Raw genomic sequence first — 22,399 nt, forward strand, 5'->3', positions numbered from 1 at the left:
GCTCTAAGGCCTGGGCTAAAGATCAGACAGAAATGCAGTCGCTTCTGCTCCTCTCAAACAAGAGCACATCACATGTCCCACTAGAAAGAGTTAAGCGGGTTTTGGGCCTGCCGTTTCACTTATTAATCACCTATTAAATTTGTATTTATTTATTTTAGCTTTTTAGGGCTGCACCCGCGGCATGTGGAAGTTCCCAGGCTGGGAATCGAATAGGAGCTACAGTTGCCGGCCTACTCACAGCTCCCACAACATGGGAGACGTGCTGCCTATGCGACCGACACCACAGCTCAGAGCAACACCAGATACTTGTCCCCCTGAGTGAGTCCAGGGATCAAACGCCCAACCTCCTTGAAACTAGTCGGGTTCAATAACCACTGAGCCATGAAGGGAACTCTGGTTCCTGCCATTTTCAACGTGATTTGAGGAGTTCCCTGGTGGCTCAGTGACTTAAGGATCCAGCGAGGTCCCTGGCTCAGGTGACTGAAGTGCTAAAGGTTCAATCCCTGGCCCTGGAGCCCCGCAGGCCGTGGGCGAAGGAAACAAAGGTGCTTTGAGGGGAGCGTTCAGTACCAGTCATTAACCACATAGGATGCGCTGACATAACGGACTAGCCTTTACCTTAGGTCTTCTCTCAAAGGGTGAAGGAAGGGCCTGTCTCTTGCTAAAGAACATCCATTCAAGGGGCACTAAGAGGAAAGGTAGGATCCTAGGGTCCGGCCTTCCCTACCACAGTCACGGTCAACTCAGGAAAGGGCCACCGCTTTCCAGGGCCTAGGCTGAGCTCCACAATCCTCAGCTGCTTTTCTAAACCCTGGGCAACCCCGGACACTTCCCAGTTACCCTGGTAACTGTACACCTACACTGACAGCTCCCTTACAGGTACCCCTGTATGGGAGGAGGCCCATGGGGCGGCCTTAGCACCCACTGTCCTGCATCTGAAGCCAACTGGCTCTTTAAACAGGGTCAGCTCAGCTCCTGGGTGCCCAGGTGAGAGGAGGGTGATGGTCAGGGGAAGCTGCTGAGAGGCCAGTGAGGCCAAGCGCCACCCCCCACGTGGGCCCACGTGTGACCAGAATTCTCCATCTCCCACCTCCTCCAGTCCTGGAGGGATGGCTGCAGGGGCTCACCTGCCACAGGAGCATCTTGGTGAAATCCGGAACCTTAGCCAGCACCTGGAGGAGTCCACCATTTTTTTTTATATAATTTTTTTTATTTTCCCACTGTACAGCAAGGGGGTCAGGTTATCCTTACATGAATACATTACAATTACATTTTTCCCCCACCCTTTCTTCTGTTGCAACATGAGTATCTAGACAAAATTCTCAATGCTATTCAGCAGGATCTCCTTGTAAATCTATTCTAAGTTGTGTCTGATAAGCCCAAGATCCCGATCCCTCCCACTCCCTCCCCCTCCCACCAGGCAGCCACAAGTCTCTTCTCCAAGTCCATGATTTTCTTTTCTGAGGAGATGTTCATTTGTGCTGGATATTAGATTCTAGTTATAAGGGATATCATATGGTATTTGTCTTTGTCTTTCTGGCTCATTTCACTCAGGATGAGATTCTCTAGTCCCATATCTGTTGCTGCAAATGGCATTATGTCATTCTTTTTTATGGCTGATTTGGCATAAGGTGATAAATATTCTTGCCTAAGCTACCTATTGTGCTCCTCTAGCAGGCATGAAGAGCCATTGATGGGGAGTGAGGTATTTACACGTGGCTTGCTTTCGAGGTCAGGCTGACCTCAGACCATTAGCAGGTTGTGTCAACATAAACTGTCTTAAATAAACCTTATCTATTATAAAAATCTTTATTAATTATAAAATTTATATATTAAAAAAATCTTGCCAATTATAATAATAATTTCCACCTGCTGGGTCCCAACATGTAGCGTTTATTATAGAAAAAAATATGTCTTGCCTTATAATATCCACAATTGTTGGGCCATGGGCAACACCCAAACCACCCCCTAATCTGCCTCCATGGGGACGGACCAGAGTCCAACAAAGATCTCCAGGCCTACATGGCAGTTCTGCATAATATTTACTATTACTCCTCTGAAGGGAAACTTCCCATTCTTAGGAAAGTTCTTTATGCATGGTTCAATTGTTTTTAACCTATTTAACAAGGGCTTAGGTTTATAAGTAAATAATGGCCCATACTTGGGTGGAAGCTCAGGAATTTGAGAAAGTTCCCAATATTATGAACCAAGAATGACTCACAACACACATAAGGGTCAGACAGAAAAGAAGCGCAAGAATAGAAGAGGAAATCATATTTCAGAAATTTTTACTAAACAGGATCAGCTGGGGGATTCTTCGAAACTGCTTTGCAGCTTCAGTTTCTTCAGCCTCTGCTGTAGCTTTGCTTACAGTTAGGCCTCACACAGGATTATTCTTCTTAGCCACTTTGTGGCTCCCAGCAGTTGCCCTGTTTTTTTAAGTATGCTAACCCCTTCCCATAATTGTGTGTTTTAGCCTGATGGTCCTGTAAGTTCAAACACTTCATTACTATATTAAAATTAAGAAGAGAAACATAAAAACAAACAAACAAAAAGGGTTATTTATTTCCTAACATCCCTTGCCCACATTTTATGGTTTTGATGACTCTTTTTTATTTTTTTCTTTTTAATTTTATTTTGTTTGAAGCATGTTCATGATTAAATCTGTATGCTGGCTTATTTGAGCGACTGCTCTCTGATTGCAGTTTCCTCAGTCCTAGTTCTTCCTCTTCTTCTTCTTCTTTTTTTCTTTTCTTTTTTCTTCCCTTTCCTTCCTTTCTTTTTGGTTTAGAGAAGCCCTTTCAATATTTCCTTTAACCTGGGTTTTGTGTTGCTGTATTCTTTAAGTTTTTGTTTGTTGGAAAAATTTTTTATTTCCCCTTCTATTTTAAATGATATACTTGCTGGATAGAGTATTCTAGGTTGCACATTTTTTCCTTTTAGCACTTTAAATATCTCTTGCCATTCCCTCCTGGCCTGTAGTGTTTCTGTAGAGAAATCAGCTGATATTCTTATGGGGGTTCCCTTGTAGGTAACATTCTGTTTTTCTCTTGCTGCCTTTAGGATCCTCTCTTTATCACTAACTTTTGCCATTTTTATTATGATGTGTCTTGCTGTGGGATTGTTTGGGTTCAGTTTGTTTGGGGCCCTCTGTGCTTCTTGTATCTTGAACCCAGTATCCTTTAGATTTGGGAAGTTTCCAGTGATAATTTCTTCAAATATGTTTTCCATCCCCTTACCTTTTTCTACTCCTTCTGGAATTCCTATTATGCATAGATCGGCCCACTTTATATTATCCCATAGGTCTCTTATATTGCTTTCCAGTTTTTTGATCCGGTTTTCTGTCTGTTGACCGGATTGAGTGACTTCCATTATTCTATCTTCCATATCACTGATTCGTTCTTCTGCATTATTCATTCTGGTTTTTACTGCCCCTAGTTCAGTTTGCATCTCTGCAAATTAATGTTGTAGTTTTTCTTGGCTCCTCCTTATATTTTCTAGTTCCTTTCTGAGGGTATCTGCATTACTGTTCATATCTTCTCTTAATTCCTTCAGTATTTTCACTATTTCTCTTTTGAACTCCAGGTCTGTCTGACTGCAGAGATCTGTTTCATTGTTGACTGTTTTAGGTGAGTTCTCCTGTTGGTTTGACTGAGGGTGGTTTCTCAGCTTCTTCATCTTGCTTGTTGTTTTCTTTCTCCTGAGGGAGTTGTACTCTCCGTCATCGGGCAGTGTTTGCCTTGTCACTGCCGTGGAATATTTCCTGAGGGCTGGCGTTGTTGGTCAATCTTTTTTGAGGCAGTGTGGCTTTTCTGGAGTGTTGATGGGGCTAACAGTGTTTCTTTGAAGCAAAGGAGGACTTCCTGAGGGCAGACAGGACTGGGAGGTCCACACCACGATGGTGGCAGATTTCACTTGGTCATGCAGAGCTTGCTGTGGTGTTTTTAGGCTGTGGGGTTCTTGCAGGGGGTTGGCAGTGTTGGGCAGCTGTTCCTCAGGAGTGCAGCACCCCCTGGGGGCTGGAGTAGCTATCTGGGTCACTGAAAACCTAAGAGGCTCTTCCCTAGGGCAGCCCAACTCAGAAGGACGGCCTGAGAATGTAGGCAGATCTTTTCACAGTCTGCCCAAGCTTGTTGCAGCTTTTCTGGGCTGCAGGGGCTCCTCCAGGGGGCGGGTGGTGCTGAGCAGCTATTCCGCGGGAGTGCGGCACCCCCAGGGGGCTTGGGCGGGTAGCAGGGCCACTGGAAACCCAAGAGGCTCCTCCCCAGGGCAGCCCGACTCAGAAAGACCGTCTGAGATCTTTTCCCGACTCGGCCAGGCTTGTTGCAGCTTTTCTGGGCTGCAGGGGGTCCTTCCTGGAGCTGGCAGTCTTGGCACCCCCTGGGGGCTTGGGCAGGTAGCAGGGCCACTGGAAATCCAAGAGGCTCCTCCCCGGGGCAGCCCGACTCAGAAAAACCGTCTGAGAATTAGGCAGATCTATTCACGGCCTGGCTAGGCTTGTTCTAGCTTTTCTGGGCTGCAGGCCTTTTCTCGGGGGCTGGTGGTGTTTGGTGCTGCTCTGCGGAAGTGTAGCCCCTCCAAAGGGCAAGCAGGCCTGTGCAGGGACAGCCCCTGCGGTGGTAGGCTTCAGGCAATTGTTGAGGCCAGCCCTCCTGGATGGTAGGCAGCCCCAGGTTCAGCGAGAGCGTAGGGAGTGGCGGGGGGGGGGGGGAGGGGATGCACTGGGAAGCACAGCTTTCAGCTAGCTAGTGGGCCTGTAAGCTTGCTGTGGCGTGGGGGGTATTCTATGGGGACCCACCCCTTCTTCTCTCCCCTCCCCAGCACGGGCGCAGAACAGGCTCTTCTCCCAGGTTCCCTCTGATGCGGCTTTCCACTTCCCCACCCCTAGAGTATTGCTCCCTTCCTCTGAGACAGCTTTGTTTTCTAGTCTCCCAGGCAGTCTCTGCCCCGTCAAATGGTTTCTAGACCTCCCAAGCAGGTTCTGCTCCGCCCCGCCCATGCAGCCTGTTCTCGGGGACTAACCTCTAGAGCCGAGGTCTCGGTGCCCAGCCCCCACCCAGGCATTCCCCGGCCCTTTCCTGGGGACTAACCTCTGGAGCTGAGGTCTCAGTGCCCGGCCCCCAACCAGGCATTCCCCAGCCCTTTCCTGGGGACTAACTCTGGAGCCAAGGACTCGGTGCCCAGCCCCCACCCAGGCATCTCAATTTTTGGTGATTGTGCCCGAAGTTCAGATGGTCCGTTTGGTTCTTGATCGGCTTTTCCGTACTCCAACTTACTGCTACACTCTTCTCTGCATCTGGAGATTCCTCCAGTTCGTTTGATCTTTCCCCCATGTAGATGACTTTCCAGGATGAAGGATCCCTTTCTCCTCTGCTGTTCCCTTTCAGGAGTGCCCGTCCCACTCAGATTCACCTTCTCTCACTGTCCTGTTTTCTCCCGTTCTGCCAAATAATGTCACGAACTTCTTGCAATTATTGGAGTTTAGGTTCCAATGCCAGCGATTGGTTGCTGTTCTGTGTGAGTCATTTATTCTGCAAGTATGCTTTTTTTTTGTGTTCGTGGGAGAGCGCAAGCGTGTCCCCATACTCCTCCGCCATCTTGACCTCTCTCCCCAAGACCACCATTTGTAATGACCGCCTGAGGGAGCAGCTGCAACACAGGCTCAGCTCCACTGCCTCCTGAACAGGAAGGAGAGGCCCAGGGCTGCCAACTCCTGATCACAGTGAGGGGGCTTCTGAAGGTCACCCTTAGGCTGAGCTTCACAGATGGCAGAGCACTGAGGTCTGCTTTCCTCCACTTGCTCCTAACACACAAACAGTCAGCAAGGCGGGAGGGGAAAGGACCATTCTCCTCCTTTGTAGACACATCTGAGCTGAGCGCTAACTCTCCTCAGGCCAGAACCAACCAGGCCTGGTCCCCAGAATCCTCTGACTTCTCCTCCCATCATAATCTGCTCACAGGCTGCCTGCTGACCTCTCTGTGCCCTTGTCTTGTGCTTGGCAAGGGGCAGAGCCAGGTCTGCAGGGGCCTCCCCCAGCCTCTCCCCTGCCCCTGCTGGCTTCCTCCCCTCCCTCTCCCCCAGGCGGCTGGCCCTTGCAGGCATCCCTCCCACCTGCCCGGGTCCTGCCCACAGCACAGCAGCAGCTACTGAGGGGAAAGAGCCTCCGGAGCAGCTGCAGCCAGGGCAGGAGATCAGACAGGCAAAGAGCCCCCTGAGAGGAGGCACAGCCAAGCCAGGCATTCGGCCCCTCAGGCTCCAGGCCCAGGCCTCGAGTCCTCGAGTCCTCGGGGTTTTCTGCTGGCTGGGACAGGATCTTTGAGGTGCAGAATGGGCAGCAGCATTGAGCCTCTCTCACCCACCTGTGTAACCTGCCTTCTTGCATGCTCTGGGTCAGGATCCCCCTCGACCTTCTCCAGTCCGGGCCTGGAGTCCACACCTCCGCTCTACAATGAGGACAGAGTCCTGAGGGAAGAAAACCAGAGCCTTCAGGCTCAGCTGGGTCACATTTCCAGAGGTGAGTGTCAATAGCTGCCAAGAGTGTTCAGTGTTGGGCCCCTTCTTGCCTGGCCACGCCAGTCACCCTCTGGGGAAGCAAAGAGACAAGGTGGAGAGGACAGCCCTTCCCAGATCCACCACCCACACTCCCAGAGCTCTTCTCAGCCTCCAAAGGACGCCTTCCCGACACGTCCCAACCACGGGCCCTCAGGCTCCTGGGCTCCAGGGACAAGGAGCTCTAGGAAATCCACCCCTTCTGGGCAAACCTCCCCACACATACTCAGTCGTTAGCTAGCCAACTGGCCACCACTTAGTGTCTGTTCTACCTGCCCACGACCCACAGCTACTCTGGAACCAGGCAAGGAAGGGGCCTGAGGGCCCAGACACCCTCTCTGGGTTCTCCAGGCTCCGCTGTAGCTCTGTGTGTCCCTCCTCAAGCTGGTCTCCTCTCCCCATGTCTCCTCTCCACCGCCTACTCATACACTCAGGCTCCTGTTGGGTCATGAGTCCTCCCGTGTTCTGCGGTTTCCTACACCACCTCACTGCAAATTAACAGCCGATGTTGTCTAATAAACTGATCTCATTGCATAGTATTGGGCTGCGCATTGCAATGCGACTTTGGCAACCCTTCTTCTTCAAGCAGCAACCCCAAAGAATGTGTTGCATCTTATCGAACTAAGGCAGGATTTGGTAATAAGTAAATCCTGAAATGAAAGGGAAAGGGGTTTCATATGTGGTTTTGCATATGTCCTGCCATTTCACATTTAAAACACGAACACAGTCTCTTGCTAGCTCTTTGGAGGAAATGTGAAATGTTAGAATGGCTTAAGTGTCACAAACTAAACCTTTACCTAGGACTTCAAAGCTTTGCCAGAAGCAATTGGTGGATATTCCTAGGACTGTTCCTAAACTGTAACCTAAGGAAATGTTGAGCCTGTCACCAACTGGGACCCAAGGCAGCCTTCCTGGAACCGCCCCAATCCCTCCCCTCCCACCCTCACCCCCCACCCCCATCCCCGCCCCAGGTCCTCTCCCTGGCTATTTTCTGTCACATATCTCTAGCTTCCTAGGCTTTCCCCGAGTTCCCAAGTCTAAATTTCATCAGAGACATGAAAATGCTGAAGGAAAGGAAAACAGTCAAGCAAGAAAAAATACCAGTAGTTGGAGTTCCCGTCGGGAATCAGGGGTAACAGACCCAACTAATGTCCTTGAGGACAGGGGTTCAATCCCTGGCCTTTCTCAGTGGGTTAAGGATCCAGCGTTGCTGTGGGCTCTCATGTAGGTCACAGACTCGGCTCATACCCCGGTAGCGGTTGCTCTGCCTGTGGCTGTGGCTGTTTTCTTGGCCCTCAGTTCCAGCTCCAGTTCAACCCCTAGTCTGGGAACAGCCATATGCAGTGGGCTCGGCACCAAAAAGACACTGGACACAAAAATAAATTAATTAATTAAATAAAAAGAAAAAGAAATCAACCTGCCTGACCAGCAAACTGTCTTCCAGTTTGCCACAATGGAAATGAGAAACATGGTGGGTCCTGTGTGGGAAAGAGGGTGTGAGTCTCATAGGGGAAATTTTTTTTAATGAAAAAAAAAATAGGAATGAATAAAAGATGGTAGGAACCTCACGGAACACTTAAAACCTGTACAAATGTCTTTTGTCCCATCACCGGAAGACAGACAGGCAAGCTGCAGGGTTTCTTAGAGTCCCCAGGTCTTATGACGACTTAGGAGAATCCCCTACACACTTGAATCAGCTTTCTTTTTCTGCTCTAACACATGCCCGTACGTTTTGTGGCCTACAAAAAAAAAAAAAAATGCATTCATTAGGACAGTTCTGTAAGTTAGGAGTCCAACCCAGACCTCACCAGCCCAAAGTCAAGGGGTCAAGGAGACGGGATTAAGATGGTGGAATAGAAGGACTGGAGCTCAACTTCTCTCCTAAAAACACCAAAATTCACAACTAAAGAATGAGCACTCTTCACCCAAATGGACCGGAAACCTTACAAAAGATATCCTACACCAGAAGAAAAAGAGGAGGACACATCAAGAGGTAGGAGGGGTGATTTCACGATATAAACAACCCCACACCTCCCGGGTGGGAAGCCCCACAGACTGGAAACTAACTGCTTCACAGAGACTCACCTACAGGAGTGAGAGTTCTGAGCCCCACATCAAACTCTCATGTGTCGGGATCTGGCACGGGGAGAAAGAGCCCCGGAGCATCAGGCAGTGAAAACCAGTGGGGCTTGTGCACAGGAGCTGCACAGGACTGGGGGAAACGGAGACCCCATTCTTAAAAGGCACACACAGACTTTCATGTGCACTGGGTCCCAGGGCAAAGCAAAGTCTCCATGGGAATCTGAGTCAAATCTCACTGCAGTACATGGAGGACATCCTGGGAAACCAGGGGTGAATGTGGCTTGTTGTGAGGGAAGGACATTGGAAGCAAAGCTCTCGGGAATATTCAGCAGCCATGCCTCTCTCTGGAGGTGGCCATTTTGGGAAAATCTGGCCCCACCCATCAGTCAGTGCTGAGAAGCCCCAGGGCAAACAACAACCCAGGTGGGATCACAGCACCGCCCCTCAGTAAACAGGCTACTACCCAAAGACCCCTCAGGCACACAGCTGCCTCTACTCCCATCCAGAGACTAAGCCCCACCCACCAGAGGGATTAGAATCGGCTCCACCTACCAGGCAGCAGGCATCAGCCCCTCCCATCAGGAAGCCTACAGCAAGCCCCCATACTGACTTCTGCCACAGGGGGGCTGACATCAGAAGTACGGGAGGACACAACTCCATTATCTGTAAAAAGGTCACCACACCAAATACCTATAAAAATGAAAAGACAGAGAACTATCACTCAGATCAGGGAGAAAGGAAAAACCCCAGAAAATCAGCCAAGCAGGGAGGCGATTCTCAGCCTCCAGGAAAAAGACTTTAGACTGTTGATGCTGAAGATGATGCAAGACATTGGAAATAAACTGGAGGCAAAGATGGATAACTTACAGGAAACACTGACCAAAGAGATACAAGATATAAAACCTCAACAAGAAGAGATGCAAAATACAATAACTGAAATAAAAAAAAAAATCACTAGAAGCAGCCAACAGCAGAATACAGGAGGCAGAAGACAAATAAGCGAGGTGGCGGACAGATTAGTAGACATTACGGATGCAGGACAGAAAAGAGAAAAAAGATCGAAAACGAAGAGCATCTCAGAGAACTCTGGGACAACGTGAAACGCACCAACATCCGTATTATAGGGGTGCCAGAAGGAGAAGAGAGAGAGAAGGGGACAGAAAATATATTCCAAGAGATAATAGCCGAACACTTCCCTAACATGGGAAAGGAACCACCCACTCAAATCCAGGAAGCGCAATGACGACCATATAAAATGAGCCCAAAGAGGAACACCCCAAGACACATATTAATCAAACGGACCTAAATTAAAGACAAAGAGAAAATCTTCAAAGCAGCTAGGGAAAAGAAACAAATCACATACAAGGGAACCCCAATAAGGTTACGGGCAGATTTTTCAGCAGAAACTCTGAAGGCCAGAAGGGAGTGGCATGATATACTCAACGTGATGAAAGGAAAAAATCCTCCAACCAAGATTACTCTACCCACCAGGCTCTCATTCAGATTTGAAGGAGAAATCAAAACCTTCACAGATAAGCAAAAGCTGAGAGAATTCAGCAACACTAAACCAGCCTTACCACAAATACTAAAGGAATTTCTCTAGGCAGAAAAGAACAAGAGAAGAAGGAAAGAAAAAAAGAGCAGCAAAAACAAATCCAAAGCAATTAGTAAAATGGCAATAACAACATACATATCAATGATTACCTTAAATGTTACTGGTCTAAACGCCCCAACCAAAAGACACAGACTGGCTGAATGGATACAAAAACAAGACCCATATATATGCTGTCTTCAAGAGACCCACTTCACTTCTAGGGACACATACAAACTGAAAGTGAGAGGATGGAAGAAAATATTTCACGCAAACGGGGATCAAAAGAAAGCTGGAGTAGCAATACTCATAGCAGACCAAATAGACTTTACAACGAAAAATATTTTAAGGGACAGGGAAGGTCACTACCTAATGATCAAGGGATCAATCCAAGACGATGATATAACAACTTTAAATATCTACGCACCCAACACAGGTTCACCACAATATACAAGGCAACTGCTAACAACCTTAAAAGGAGAAATCAACAATAACACAATAATAGTGGGGGACTTTAACACCCCACTTACAGCAATGGACAGATCAACCAGACAGAAAATCAATAAGCAAACACGGGCCCTGAATGATGCATTAAACCAGAGGGACTTAATCGATATTTATAGCACATTCCATCCAAAAGCAACAGACTACACTTTCTTCTCAAGTGCACATGGAACATTCTCTAAGATTGAGCACATCCTGGGCTACAAATCCAACCTCGGTAACTTTAAGAAAACCGAAATCATATCAAGCATCTTTTCCGACCACAACGCCATACAACTGGAAATCAACAACAAGAAAAAAACTGCAAAAAACACAAACACGTGGAGACTAAACAACCTGCTTCTAAACAACCAATGGATCACTGAAGAAATCAAAGAGGAAATTAAAAGATACCTGGCAGGAAATGACAATGAAGATACGACACTCCAACACCTATGGGATGAAGCAAAAGCCATTCTAAGCGGAACGTTTATAGCAACACAAGCCCACCTCAGGAAACAAGAACAAGCTCAAATCAACAAGCTATCTTTACATCTAAAGCAGCTCGAGAGAGAAGAACAGACAAGTCCTAAAGTTAGTAGAAGGAAAGAAATCATAAAGATCAGAGCAGAAATCAAATGAAATAGAAACAAAGAAAACCACAGAAAAGATCAATGAAACGAAAAGCTGGTTCTTTGAAAAGATCAACAAAATTGATAAACCCCTAGCCAGACTTAGCAAGCAAAAAAGAGAGGGGACTCAAATCAATAAAATTAGAAATGAAAAAGGAGAAGTAACAACGGACATCACAGAAATACAAAGGATCATAAGAGACTACGATACGCAACCATATGCCAATAAAATGGAAAACCTAGAAGAAATGGACAAATTCTTAGAAAAGTACCATCTTCCAAGACTAAACCAAGATGAAATAGAAAAGATGAATGGACCAATCGCAAGAACTGAAATTGAAACTGTGATTAAAAAACTTCCAACAAACAGAAGTCCAGCACCAGATGGCTTCACATCAAACTCTATCAAACATTTAGGGAAGAGCTACCACCTATCCTTATGAAACTATTGCAAAAAAACCACAGACGAAGGGATACTCCCAAACTCTTCCGATGAGGCCACCATCTCCCTGACACCAAAACCACACAAAGATACCACAAAAAAGAAAACTACAGGCCAATTTCACTGATGAACATCGATGCAAAAATCCTCACCAAAATCCTACCAAACCGCATCCAACAATACACTAAAAGGATTGTACATCATGATGAAAAGGGATTCATCCCAGGGATGCAAGGGTTCCTCAATATCCACAAATCCATCAGTGTGATACACCCCATTAACAAACTGAAGAATAAAAACCATATGATCCTCTCAATAGACGCAGAAAAAGCCTTGGACAAAACCCAACACCCATTTCTAATAAAAACCCTTCGGAAAGTGGGCATGGTGGGAATCTACCTCAACATCAGAAAGGTCATACGTGACAAACCCACAGCGAACATCATTCTTAATGGCGAAAAGCTGAAAGAATTCCTGCCAAGATCAGGAACAAGACAAGGATGTCTGCTCTCACCACTACTCTTCAACATAGTGTTACAAGTCCTAGCCACAGCAATCAGAGGGGTGAAAGAAATACAAGGAATCCAAATTGGAAAGGAAGACATAAAACTATCACTATTTGCCGAGGACATGATACATTACCTACAAAATCCTAAAGACTCTACCAGAAAACTGTTAGAGCTCATCCAGGAATTTGGCAAACTCGCAGGATACACAATTAATACACATAAATTGATGGCATTTCCATACACTAACAATGAAAGATCAGAAAGAGGAATTAGGGAAGCAATTCCATTTACCGTCGCATCCAAAGGAATAAAATACCCAGGAGTAAACCTACCTAAAGAGACAAAAGACCTGACCTGTACTCTGAAAACCATAAGACTCTGATGGAAGAAATCAAAGATGACACAAACAGATGGAAAGACATACCAGGCTCTTGCACTGGAAGAGTCAATATTATCAAAAATGACTATACAACCCAAGGCAATCTACAGAGTCAGTGCAATCCCTATCAAAGTTCCGAGGACATTTTTCACAGAACCCAAACAAAATATTTTCAAGTCTGTTTGTTTGGAAGCACAAAAGACCCAGAATAGCCAAAGACATCCTGAAAAAGAAAAATGGAACCAGAGGAATCAGGCTCCCGGACGTCAGACTATACCACAAAGCAACACTCATCAAAACTGTATGGTCCTGGCACAATGAGAGACACAGAGATCAGTGGAACAGGACAGAAAGTCCAGAATTAAACCCACGCACCTACAGCCACCTCATCTATGGCAAAGGAGGCAAGGATATACAATGGAGAAAGGACAGCCTGGTCAATAAATGCTGCTGGAAAACCTGGACAGACACTTGGAAAAGAATGAAGTTAAAACACTCCCTAACACCACACACAACAATAAACTCAGCATGGATGAAAGACCTAGGTATAAGACCAGACACTATAAACTTCTTTGAGGAAAACATAGGCCAAACACTCTCCGACATAAACGACAGCAACATCTTCTCAGATCCACCTCTTAGAGTAATGAGAATAAAGACAAAAAGAAGCTAATGGGACCTAATCAAACTTCAAAGTTTCTGCACAGCAAAGGAAAACCTAAACAACACGAAAAGACAACCCACAGAATGGGAGAAAATCTTGCAAGTGAATCGATTGACGAGGGATTAATCTCCAAAATTTAGAAACACCTTCTGCAGCTCCATACCAAAAAAACCAAACAACCCCATCCAAAAATGGGCAGAAGATCTAAACAGACAGTTCTCCAAAGAAGACATATAGATGGCTGAGAAACACGTGAAAAGATGTTCAACATCACTCATTGTTAGAGAAATGCAAATCAAAACCACGATGAGGTACCACCTTACACCAGCCAGATGGCCATCATCAAAACATCTACAAACAGTAAGTGCTGGAGATGGGGTGGAGAAAAAGGAACCCTAGTACACTCTTGGTGGGATTGAAAATTGGTGCAACCCCTGTGGAAAACAGTAGGGAGATGCCTCCGAAAACTAAAAATAGAACTACCATTTGATCCAGCAATCCCACTCCTGGGCATCTATCCAGAGAAAACCATGCCTCGAAAAGATACACGTACTCCAATGTAAACTGCAGCACTCTTTGCAATAGCCAAGACATGGAAACACCTGAAACGGCCATCAACAGAGGAGTGGACATGGAAAATGGGCTTTCCCCCACACAGCAACATCTGCCAAGGACTCACAGGTGTTTACTAAGCTTTGTAGTGATGTGTTGACATATGGCATATATGCTGAAGGGTATTTTTCATACCACTTCCAAGAAGTCACTGGCGTGTGGTTGATACTGCAGGGAAGCACCAACCCTGAGAGCAGGAGGATGGCATCTTTCGGTTTCCACCTTGTATCTGCGCTCACAGTGGGTGCTCTCCAAGGAAGGGTGAGATGAGAGGGATGGATGATGGCTGGAGAAGGCCTGTAGGGGCTCCTTCTTTCCTAAATCACTTCTGCCCTCAGGTCAGGAGGGGCCAGGATAAGGGGACCCTTCCATCTGAAGCTGAGACAATAATAACAGTCTTCCGTATTTTCACTTTGACAGGCTTTCCACACAATCTCCCTTAAACATTGGTCAGGGATTAGTTTTCCTTGGGCTGTGTTCAGAAGCTGGAGTTCAGACAGCAGTAAGACTGACCTGAGGAAATCAACGCTGTGGGAAGAAGAATACAAGTGGAGAATTTCCACAAAATGTGGTGGTTCCTCTCTGCTAGACTGTTGTGGCAGCCAGAGGATGGGAGGGTAGCCTGAGGACATTTCTTCCTAGTGACACTGAACCACGGAGGGGAATCCCTGAGGACAGGGGTGCCTTCATCAGTCACCTCACGTCAGTGTTGTGGGGTAAGGAGAGTGGTGGGCAGACTCCTCTTTAATGAAGAGGATTTGCTACATCCCAAGAGGAAGCAGAGCATCTCTGACGGGACATCTGGACAGGAATATAGTTGAAATGACTGGAGACCTGGAACCTCTTTTATGCAGGCAGTGAGCAAGTGTCCCGGGCAGCCTCCTCGGTGCTTGCCTCAGTACCAGGGGTCATCAATACAGGCTGCGTAAAAGAGTCATCCAACGTTCACGGAGCTCTCAGTCCAGGACAGGAGATCATGAGAAGGGAAGTCGGAGTGGATCCATTGGAGGAAGGGGCCCATGCTGCCTAGAAATGACCTCAGGATTGGTCCTGAGCCTGGTGACCCAACTCAGCTGGTGACCTGTCCTGGCCCCCAAACCCTGGTTCTCAGCCAGACTGCAGCCTCTCACGATACAAGAAACCCCTGGGAACCAGGCTGCCACAAAGAAGTCAATACCATCAAGGTCTGCCCAGGAAACTGCTAACATCTGTCTCGACTGTCGATGTCCTGGTCAGTGGAGACATGAAGACGCAAGTTTCATAAGCCTTAGATGTTCATCCTTGTCATGATGATCAGGGGTGATCAGCTTTCTCTCCGACAACTTAAATGACTCCCACAGTCAAATCCTCTCGCCTCTTTAAAAAGAATTTAAATATCAGCCATATTCCTAGAATTGTAGAACTTGGTCTTTTATCCTTAAATTTCAGATCCTTTTTCTAAAGTGAAAAAGGGGCAAAGCACCATTCAAGTTTGCAAGGAGGACACACAAGGGTCTGGCAGTACAATCCCAGCTTTGAAGTGGTTGACGTGTCCTCAGTTCTCTTAGAAACAGAATGCCCTACCAACCCTTGGTTCACTCCTCTCTCCGATCATGTGCTATAAAATCCAACATCTCTGCTCATCTAGATAACTTGGAGTCTACATGTGTGGAGGTCCAGGGATGCATTTACGGAGCCCCTGGGGGTAGAGCACTGTGCTAACTGCCTTGGGTGGATACAAAGCGAGCACCCCCATTCCTTACTGAAGGAAGTTTAAAGAGGACTCCTCCCAGCTCAGCCTGCGTGTCTACAGGTAGAGCAACAGCAGCAGACACCAATGGGTTCCACTGGACGTGAGGGAAGATGAGGATGAGGAGCAACTCAGTGAGGCCCACAGGCCTTCCTTTCAGTTTCCCCTCCCCTGCCTGCATTGCAAACTCTCTCCAGGTGGTACACTGGAGCAACGGTGGGGCTCACCAGTCTGATTTTCATCTCTCAGGGATCACTCACTACCTTTATTGCCTGATGCCCAGTTTCCTGAAAATCTTTGCTTCATCGATTTTTTCCAGTTTATGGCTGTTGTTTGGTTTTGTTGTTTCCCAGGGGGAGAATCAATCCAGCTTCTATTACTCTGTATTTGTGTGGCACCCCCTTTTAAAAATCACAACCAGAAAATCACTCTCGAGATCCTGAAAAGAGGTTCCTAAAAAATAAAGAACAAAGCCACAACCAGGGTGGAAAATGTCAAACAAGGAAAACCTTACAACTTGATCAATGAGGGTCAATTGAGCAACAGCCAAAATATATACACAGCTCCCACAACTCAAGACCAATAGAAAAACAACCCAATTCAAACTTGGCACAAGACCTCAACCGACATTCTTCCAGAGAGGACAAGCACTTGGCCGCACAAGCACATGGAAAAAAGGCTCAACATCACTCATCATTAGGGCAAGGCAAATTAAAAGCACCAGAGGTATCAACTCACACCTGTCAGAATGGCTGTCAGCAGAAAGAACACAAAGAATAAATGCTGGCAAGGATGTGGAGAAAAGGGAACACTTTTACAACGCTGAAGTGAAGAGAAGTTGATGTAGCCACCGTGGCAATCATTTTTGCGGTTTCTACAAATACTACAAACTGAGCTACCAGAAGACCAGCAATTCTACTGGTGGGGAGGCATCCAAAATACACCAAAACCACCCTTTCACAAAGATACTCACATCCCAGGGCTCCTGGCAGCTTTATTTACAATAGCCAAGTTATCAAAGCAACCTAAATGTCCATCCACAGATGAATGGATAACAAACAGGAGGTATACATACACAATGGCATACTGCTCAGCCATAAAACACAATGACCTGTGCCATTGGCAACAGCATGGATGGACACAGGGGGTATTATGCTACATAACCTAACTCAGACAGACAAATACTGTGTGATATCAGTAATACGTGGAACTGAAAAATATCAACAACAAACTACTGCATATAAGAAAAAAGAATGAGACTCCCAGATACACAGAATCAACTAGTGGTTACCAGTGAGGAGAGGGAAGGGGGCGGGGGCAATACAGGGAGACAGATTAAGACCTAGAAACTATTATGTATAAAGTAAGGGACAAACATTTATTGTACGACATGGAGAATATATCCAATATTTTATAAGTATCAATGGAATATAGTTTTCAAATTGTGATTCTGTATATTGCAAATCTTTTTATCATTCTGTACATCAACTATACTTCAAAAATAAAAACTAAAAAACCACAAAACCCCACAAACCTTGTATTTTAAAAGCAACATACTAGTACTAAGGACATTTTTGGCATGACTCTAGGTTGGGGACTGCAGACCCCATAGCTCCCTTCCAAAAGGCTGAAAGGATATTCCTTTGTGGTCTGTGCTATAAACCGGTCCTTGATGACTCAACATGCCTCTTTAAAAGCAGGACACCCTTGGTTGTTTCTAGTCCCCAAAGGCTCCTGCAAAGGAAGGGAGAGCATGACCACAAAGTGGCCCAATTGGAAGGCCTGGCTTTTGTGCGATGGCTCTGAGGAAACACTGACCCCAAGCTCATGATCTGCCTGGGGAGCCAGGAAGAGACAGCAGATGTTTCTGCTCCAACCCAGGGACCCAAGGAGGGGCAACGACTCACAGACCTTCTCTCAGGAACCTCACTCTGTTGCTCCAAAACAGACCCCAGAAAGTTGACCCTCCCCAGGTTTTCACCTCTTCTGGGTACAAAATGCTCCTGCGCCTTAGTTGCTAAGAAGGGGACACAGCGCTAGATGGTACCTTGTGTGAGTTGGGAGCACTGCCCTGAGTATCACAGAAGAGAAAGTAAAGTAGGGGAAGCCAGGGGAGATACCAGGTACTTGCGTTCTCGTTGGGCTGGGAGAGGCCGTCACCTGGCCACACAGGTTCCCTGAGTCCCAGATCTCTGGTGGAGTTTCTGCAGGAGAGAGTGACTGGGGGACACTCCTTCCCACAGTAACATGGGGACTGGGACTGAGCTGAAAGAAAGTGGCCTTGGTGGGTTGATTAGGGCCTTGAACTACTGAAACCCTGATGGGTGACAATTCAGTCTGGCGCATGAAAGGAATATAGCTTCCCCCTACCCCGCCAAAGCCACTAAGAAGGGGAACAAGAAGGTTTCCCTTCTCAGAAAATGCATCTACGAAATGCCCCCCAAGAGTTTACCCAAACTACTGAATATATCCAAATGGTCTGAGATTGACCATGAGTTGTTGGGGAGAAGCACAAACACAGTCCTCCTCTACCACAAACTGTGCATTCGACTCTACACCCTGTGGAGAAATCCCAGGGTTCAGTGCATCTAGAGGGGGATGGATAAGCCTCATTGGGGGAACATCCCTTTCCTGTCCATGGGATAGCCCCCTCCTCTGTACCATCCTCGGGCAAGATCCAAAGAAGGAAGAAATCCTGTGAGGGAGAACAGAGCACAGCTGTGAGAGAACTCTACTATCCTCTGAGGCAACCCATACATCTCAACTCTTCTAAGAAGTAATAGCCTTAATTAAAAAAAAAAAAAACAAAAACACTGTGAAATCAAAGTGTTGGTGGCATCCTGTAATTGGGGAGCTGCTACTGAACGTTGCCGTGCACCCACCTGGAGGCTGACCAGTGGATGATTCCCATGCTTGTGCCCTCAGCCTCTGGCCGCCTGGCAGTTCCCCGGAATCCAGATGAAGAGTCAGCTAAGCCAAGGTGGACTGGGCGCGCCAGAAAGTGCACAGAGACCAGGGCCATGTGGTGACCGGGGGTGGAAACCCCGGCACAGCCTGACCCGGTGACTCTCCAGGAGGACGACATTCCACATATGCCCCCCTGTGTGCACAGAGCAGAGGACAGTGAGGACAGGCCCTGAGAGCTCCAGGACAGGGTCGCTGCCCCAACCATAAACGCAGCTCAGGAGGCTCTGGGAAATGCTGACAACCACAAGCCTGAAAATGAGTTCAAGCAGGACTAGAACTTCCAAGTGCCATGGGGGCTTGGACACCAGCCTTCACCAATGAACAGTCAGGCTCCCTACTGGACCCACAGAGCAGGATGACACGATCTTATGCTGCTGCCAGGCTCTGAGAACCCGCCGCCCAGCCCCTCCCTCCTCTGCCGAAAACTCATCCAGACCCCACACACTGGACACGCTCAGGCTGGACGCTGGGGCCCTGTGGGCACCGACCCCAGTGAGGGACACCCCATTCCCCCCCCACCGCGCCCCCACCAGGGGCCCATGGCCCTGGCCGCCTGCTCCTCGCCTCCCAGGAAGCCCCTGCTCTGCGGACCGCCCAGCCTCTGGGCCTGAACGCAGCCATTTGCCCCTCTGCCCTGCGCATCTCCCTTTGGCTTCACCCAACTCAGCAAGGGACACTGTCCAAGGCCTTCAAAGCGGGCCCCTGAACCCTAGAAGCCTCCTGCCCCTGGAAACATCTAGAAGGCACCCCGTGCCACCACACACTGAGCTCCCCACCCAGACCCAGCGGCCGCCTCCGTCTTGGGCACCCGGGTGGGGAGGACCTGCTGAACCCGGAAAGCTGAACAGGAGGAGGACGCTGAGGGAGGGAAAAGCCCAGAGGAAACTCAGTCCCCTGCTCACACCCCGCAGGGCGCCAGCCGCCTGGGTGCTCGCGCTGCCACCTGTGGGCACACGGAGGCCGCTTCGGTTCCAAATCTGTGTCACCCAGGGAAGCCCTCAGTGCCCTGCCCCTCGACCCTTGGCCCCGCGGTCCCAGGGAGAAGACATCCCGGGAAGTCCCAAGGGCGCTTCTCCGGATGCTCAGAGCTGCCAGGGCAGCGCCATGAGGGACACTTACAAAGAGGACAGGAACTTGGTTTTCTGGCAGGAAAAGCTCCTTCAGCGCAGAACACTCGACAGACGCCGGCAGAGGAGGTGGACTTGCGGGAGGCCCGAAAGCGCTGCCCTGTCGCTGACCCCAAACGGATTTCATCGCCTCCGTGAGGAGGTACAAACCAAAGGGAGGCCGCGGGCAGGCGAGTCGGGGCCTCCTGACGTCGCGGGCGGCTGAGGAAGCGCGCGGCGGGCGGCTGAGGAAGCGCGCGGCGGGCGGCTGAGGAAGCGCGCGGCGGGCGGCTGAGGAAGCGCGCGGCGGGCGGCTGAGGAAGCGCGCGGCGGGCGGCTGAGGAAGCGCGCGGCGGGCGGCTGAGGAAGCGCGCCTGGCGGGAGGCGCGGCCTGCGCTCGCGGGGCTGCGCGCGGCCTGGCTCAGCGGCGGGAGGGGCGACCCCTGGCGGTGCGCTCGTGTCATGCTGCGCCCTCTGGACTCTGAATGCAGGGGTCCGAGGGCGACTCTGCGTGGGACCTGGCCCTTTGGGCGGCGTCTTTTACAGCGCAGCATGGCCTCAGTCCCCAAGGCGAACTGACACCTGAGAGAGGCAGGCTGCGTGGGCAAGGGCATCCCCAGGCTCCAGGTCCTGTCTGGAGTCGGGGTCCCAGACCCCAGCCTCCTGGATGAGCCAGGAAGACTGAGGGGACCAGGGAGGCAGGGTGGGCGGGGGAAGCTCGCGGCTTCCAGGCTGGACCCAGGCAGCTCTGCTGGTCGCTGTCCTGGAACCGGCCTGGGCTGCAGCAGTGGAGCCAGTGCCACCTGTAGTCAGGTCCCCCTGTGTCCCAGGGCTTAACAGCAGAGACTGAACCAAAAGGGGGTTTCACCAGGACTCTAGTACTTGCAAGGTTGTCCCTGTGAGTAAATGGTCATGTGAGGGGCTGAGATAGTCCTGCTGAGGCTGGATGACTGCCTACAGCTTCTGGTTGGCCCGTCCAGACTACTTTTGTTTGTTGGTCGGTTGGTTTTGGTTTTCTTTGGAGGGCCACTTATGGAACTTCCCATGCTGGGAGTCAAATTGTGGTAACAGCTGCCATCATACTCCACAGCCACATCATCACCAGATCCCAGCCACCTCTGCCACCTACACCTCAACTCACCAGCACCCAGGAACATCAGCCCACTGAGTGGAGCCAGGGAGTGAACCTGAATCCTTTGGATACCACTTGTGTTCATTACTGCTGAATCACAATGGGAACTCCTACATTAAAGAAAAAATCACTATGAAATTAAATTGTTAAATACAGGCCTCTAGACTTTGAAAACATCGTGTAACAAGGGAACATGCTTGTCTCTTTTGCGAAACAACCAGATGGGCAAGAGCTATACCTGTGGTAAAGCAACTAAAACACAAGCGTGTCCCTGTTCCCCAAGACACTGTCAAAGCCCCAAACTGCTCTCCTCTATTGTGTTGTTAGTGGCATTGTTGGTATCTCTTTAGGCTTTTGTCCCTGTAATGTGGGAAAAGGCAAAGGAGACTGTGGGATACTGTGTTCCCCTTACTCCCAGTGTCCTTAACAACAGAAAAGCGGGTATCAGAGAAACCCGATTCAGAAGGCATGTAAACTTCCATAACAAGCCTGTTGTTCTGAACGTGAATGGTGCATGCTTGGGAATATATGTCAATACACGAGTCCATACAATTATGAAAATGTGTTTCCTAGCTCCTTCCACGGGAAAGGCCTAGAGAGAAACCAATTCCAATGAGTAGCTCTAGGTTCCACAAGTTGATCTGGGAATCGTGTTTTGCACGAAAGGAACCCAGAGCATCTTTGAGAAATGACTGAGTCCAAGTCAGGGGCAGGAAATACTCAAGAGGGCACAGGAGCACCTTGTTACACTGCTATCAGGAAAGGGCTCAAAGACTGTTAGGATCTTATCCAAAGGGTGAAGGAACCAGCTGAGAGTCACATTCACCGATGAAAGGGAGGATGATTGGAGTATCGGTAAGGAAGATAGGGCAATGGATTGGAATACTTCCGTGTGTGTCCAACTTTGAGTTCCTAGTCACACAGGGGAAAATACAGAAATAAAAGAAGCTAATTGGTGACCAGAGAAGGGGCTTGGCAGTTGGCTCATTAAGCTGCCGACTTCTTTACAGATGGTCCCCCTACGTAACTCAAGAGTGTTTAGGATTTCGGGAAGTTTCTCTTTAGGCAAGTGTTCCAGGTGAGACTGTAGCACCATGGAATGTCACCATTTTGCTCCACATCATCAGTTGCTGGATCCAGGCCCTGATGTCAAAGGGCTGCAAATATCACAGAAAAACCCCCAGGACCCGACGTGCCTCCTGATCAGAGAGCACACACCCCGTTTGAGAGAGTCTCGCCAGTGTATCAAACATGAATGTCATCATCTCTACATCTGCCAGGTGCAAAACAGTGGCCATTAGACTCATGTGGCTATGGCATACGCAGAATGGGGCTAGTAGGTCTCAGGAACTGGCTCTTAAGTGTATGTGATTGATGATTCCTGTCAGTGTAACCTGAAAAACTGAAGACAGGTGAAATATTTTCCTACTAAACAGAACTTTAAAACTTTGGTAGAATATTTCGTGTGTAGTACTAATTTGCTATGTGGAAGAGCATATTTGTAGTATTGTGGGTTGATAG

The 22,399-nt window shown here is 48.5% G+C and overlaps 1 protein-coding gene across 1 annotated transcript; it reads right to left on the reverse strand.

Moving 5' to 3' along the window:
- Positions 1-3,505: 3,505 nt before the first annotated feature.
- On the reverse strand, positions 3,506-20,210 carry LOC102159535 (uncharacterized). Its single transcript, XM_085020979.1, has 6 exons — positions 19,760-20,210; positions 18,556-18,773; positions 9,185-9,322; positions 8,115-8,289; positions 6,361-6,463; positions 3,506-5,803 (listed from the first exon to the last, which is right to left on the reverse strand). Exons 1-2 carry the CDS (start codon positions 20,208-20,210, stop codon positions 18,640-18,642), a joined length of 585 nt encoding a protein of 194 aa, XP_084877105.1. The 3' UTR covers positions 3,506-5,803; positions 6,361-6,463; positions 8,115-8,289; positions 9,185-9,322; positions 18,556-18,639.
- Between the last annotated feature and the right edge of the window lie 2,189 nt (positions 20,211-22,399).

The sequence above is a fragment of the Sus scrofa genome, chromosome 4, assembly GCF_054392235.1.
Source record: "Sus scrofa isolate SSC_HxYL_T2T_F1_AM1 chromosome 4, Sscrofa_HxYL_maternal_Yorkshire_Landrace_v2.0, whole genome shotgun sequence".
Taxonomy (NCBI): domain Eukaryota; kingdom Metazoa; phylum Chordata; class Mammalia; order Artiodactyla; family Suidae; genus Sus; species Sus scrofa.

Coding starts and splice junctions, on each gene's coding strand:
- LOC102159535 (XM_085020979.1), bottom strand. CDS start 20,210: ATGACACGAGCGCACCGCCAGGGGTCGCCCCTCCCGCCGCTGAGCCAG. Junction 18,774..19,759: donor ACCAAGTTCCTGTCCTCTTT/GTAAGTGTCCCT, acceptor CTGTGCACACAG/GGGGGCATATGTGGAATGTC.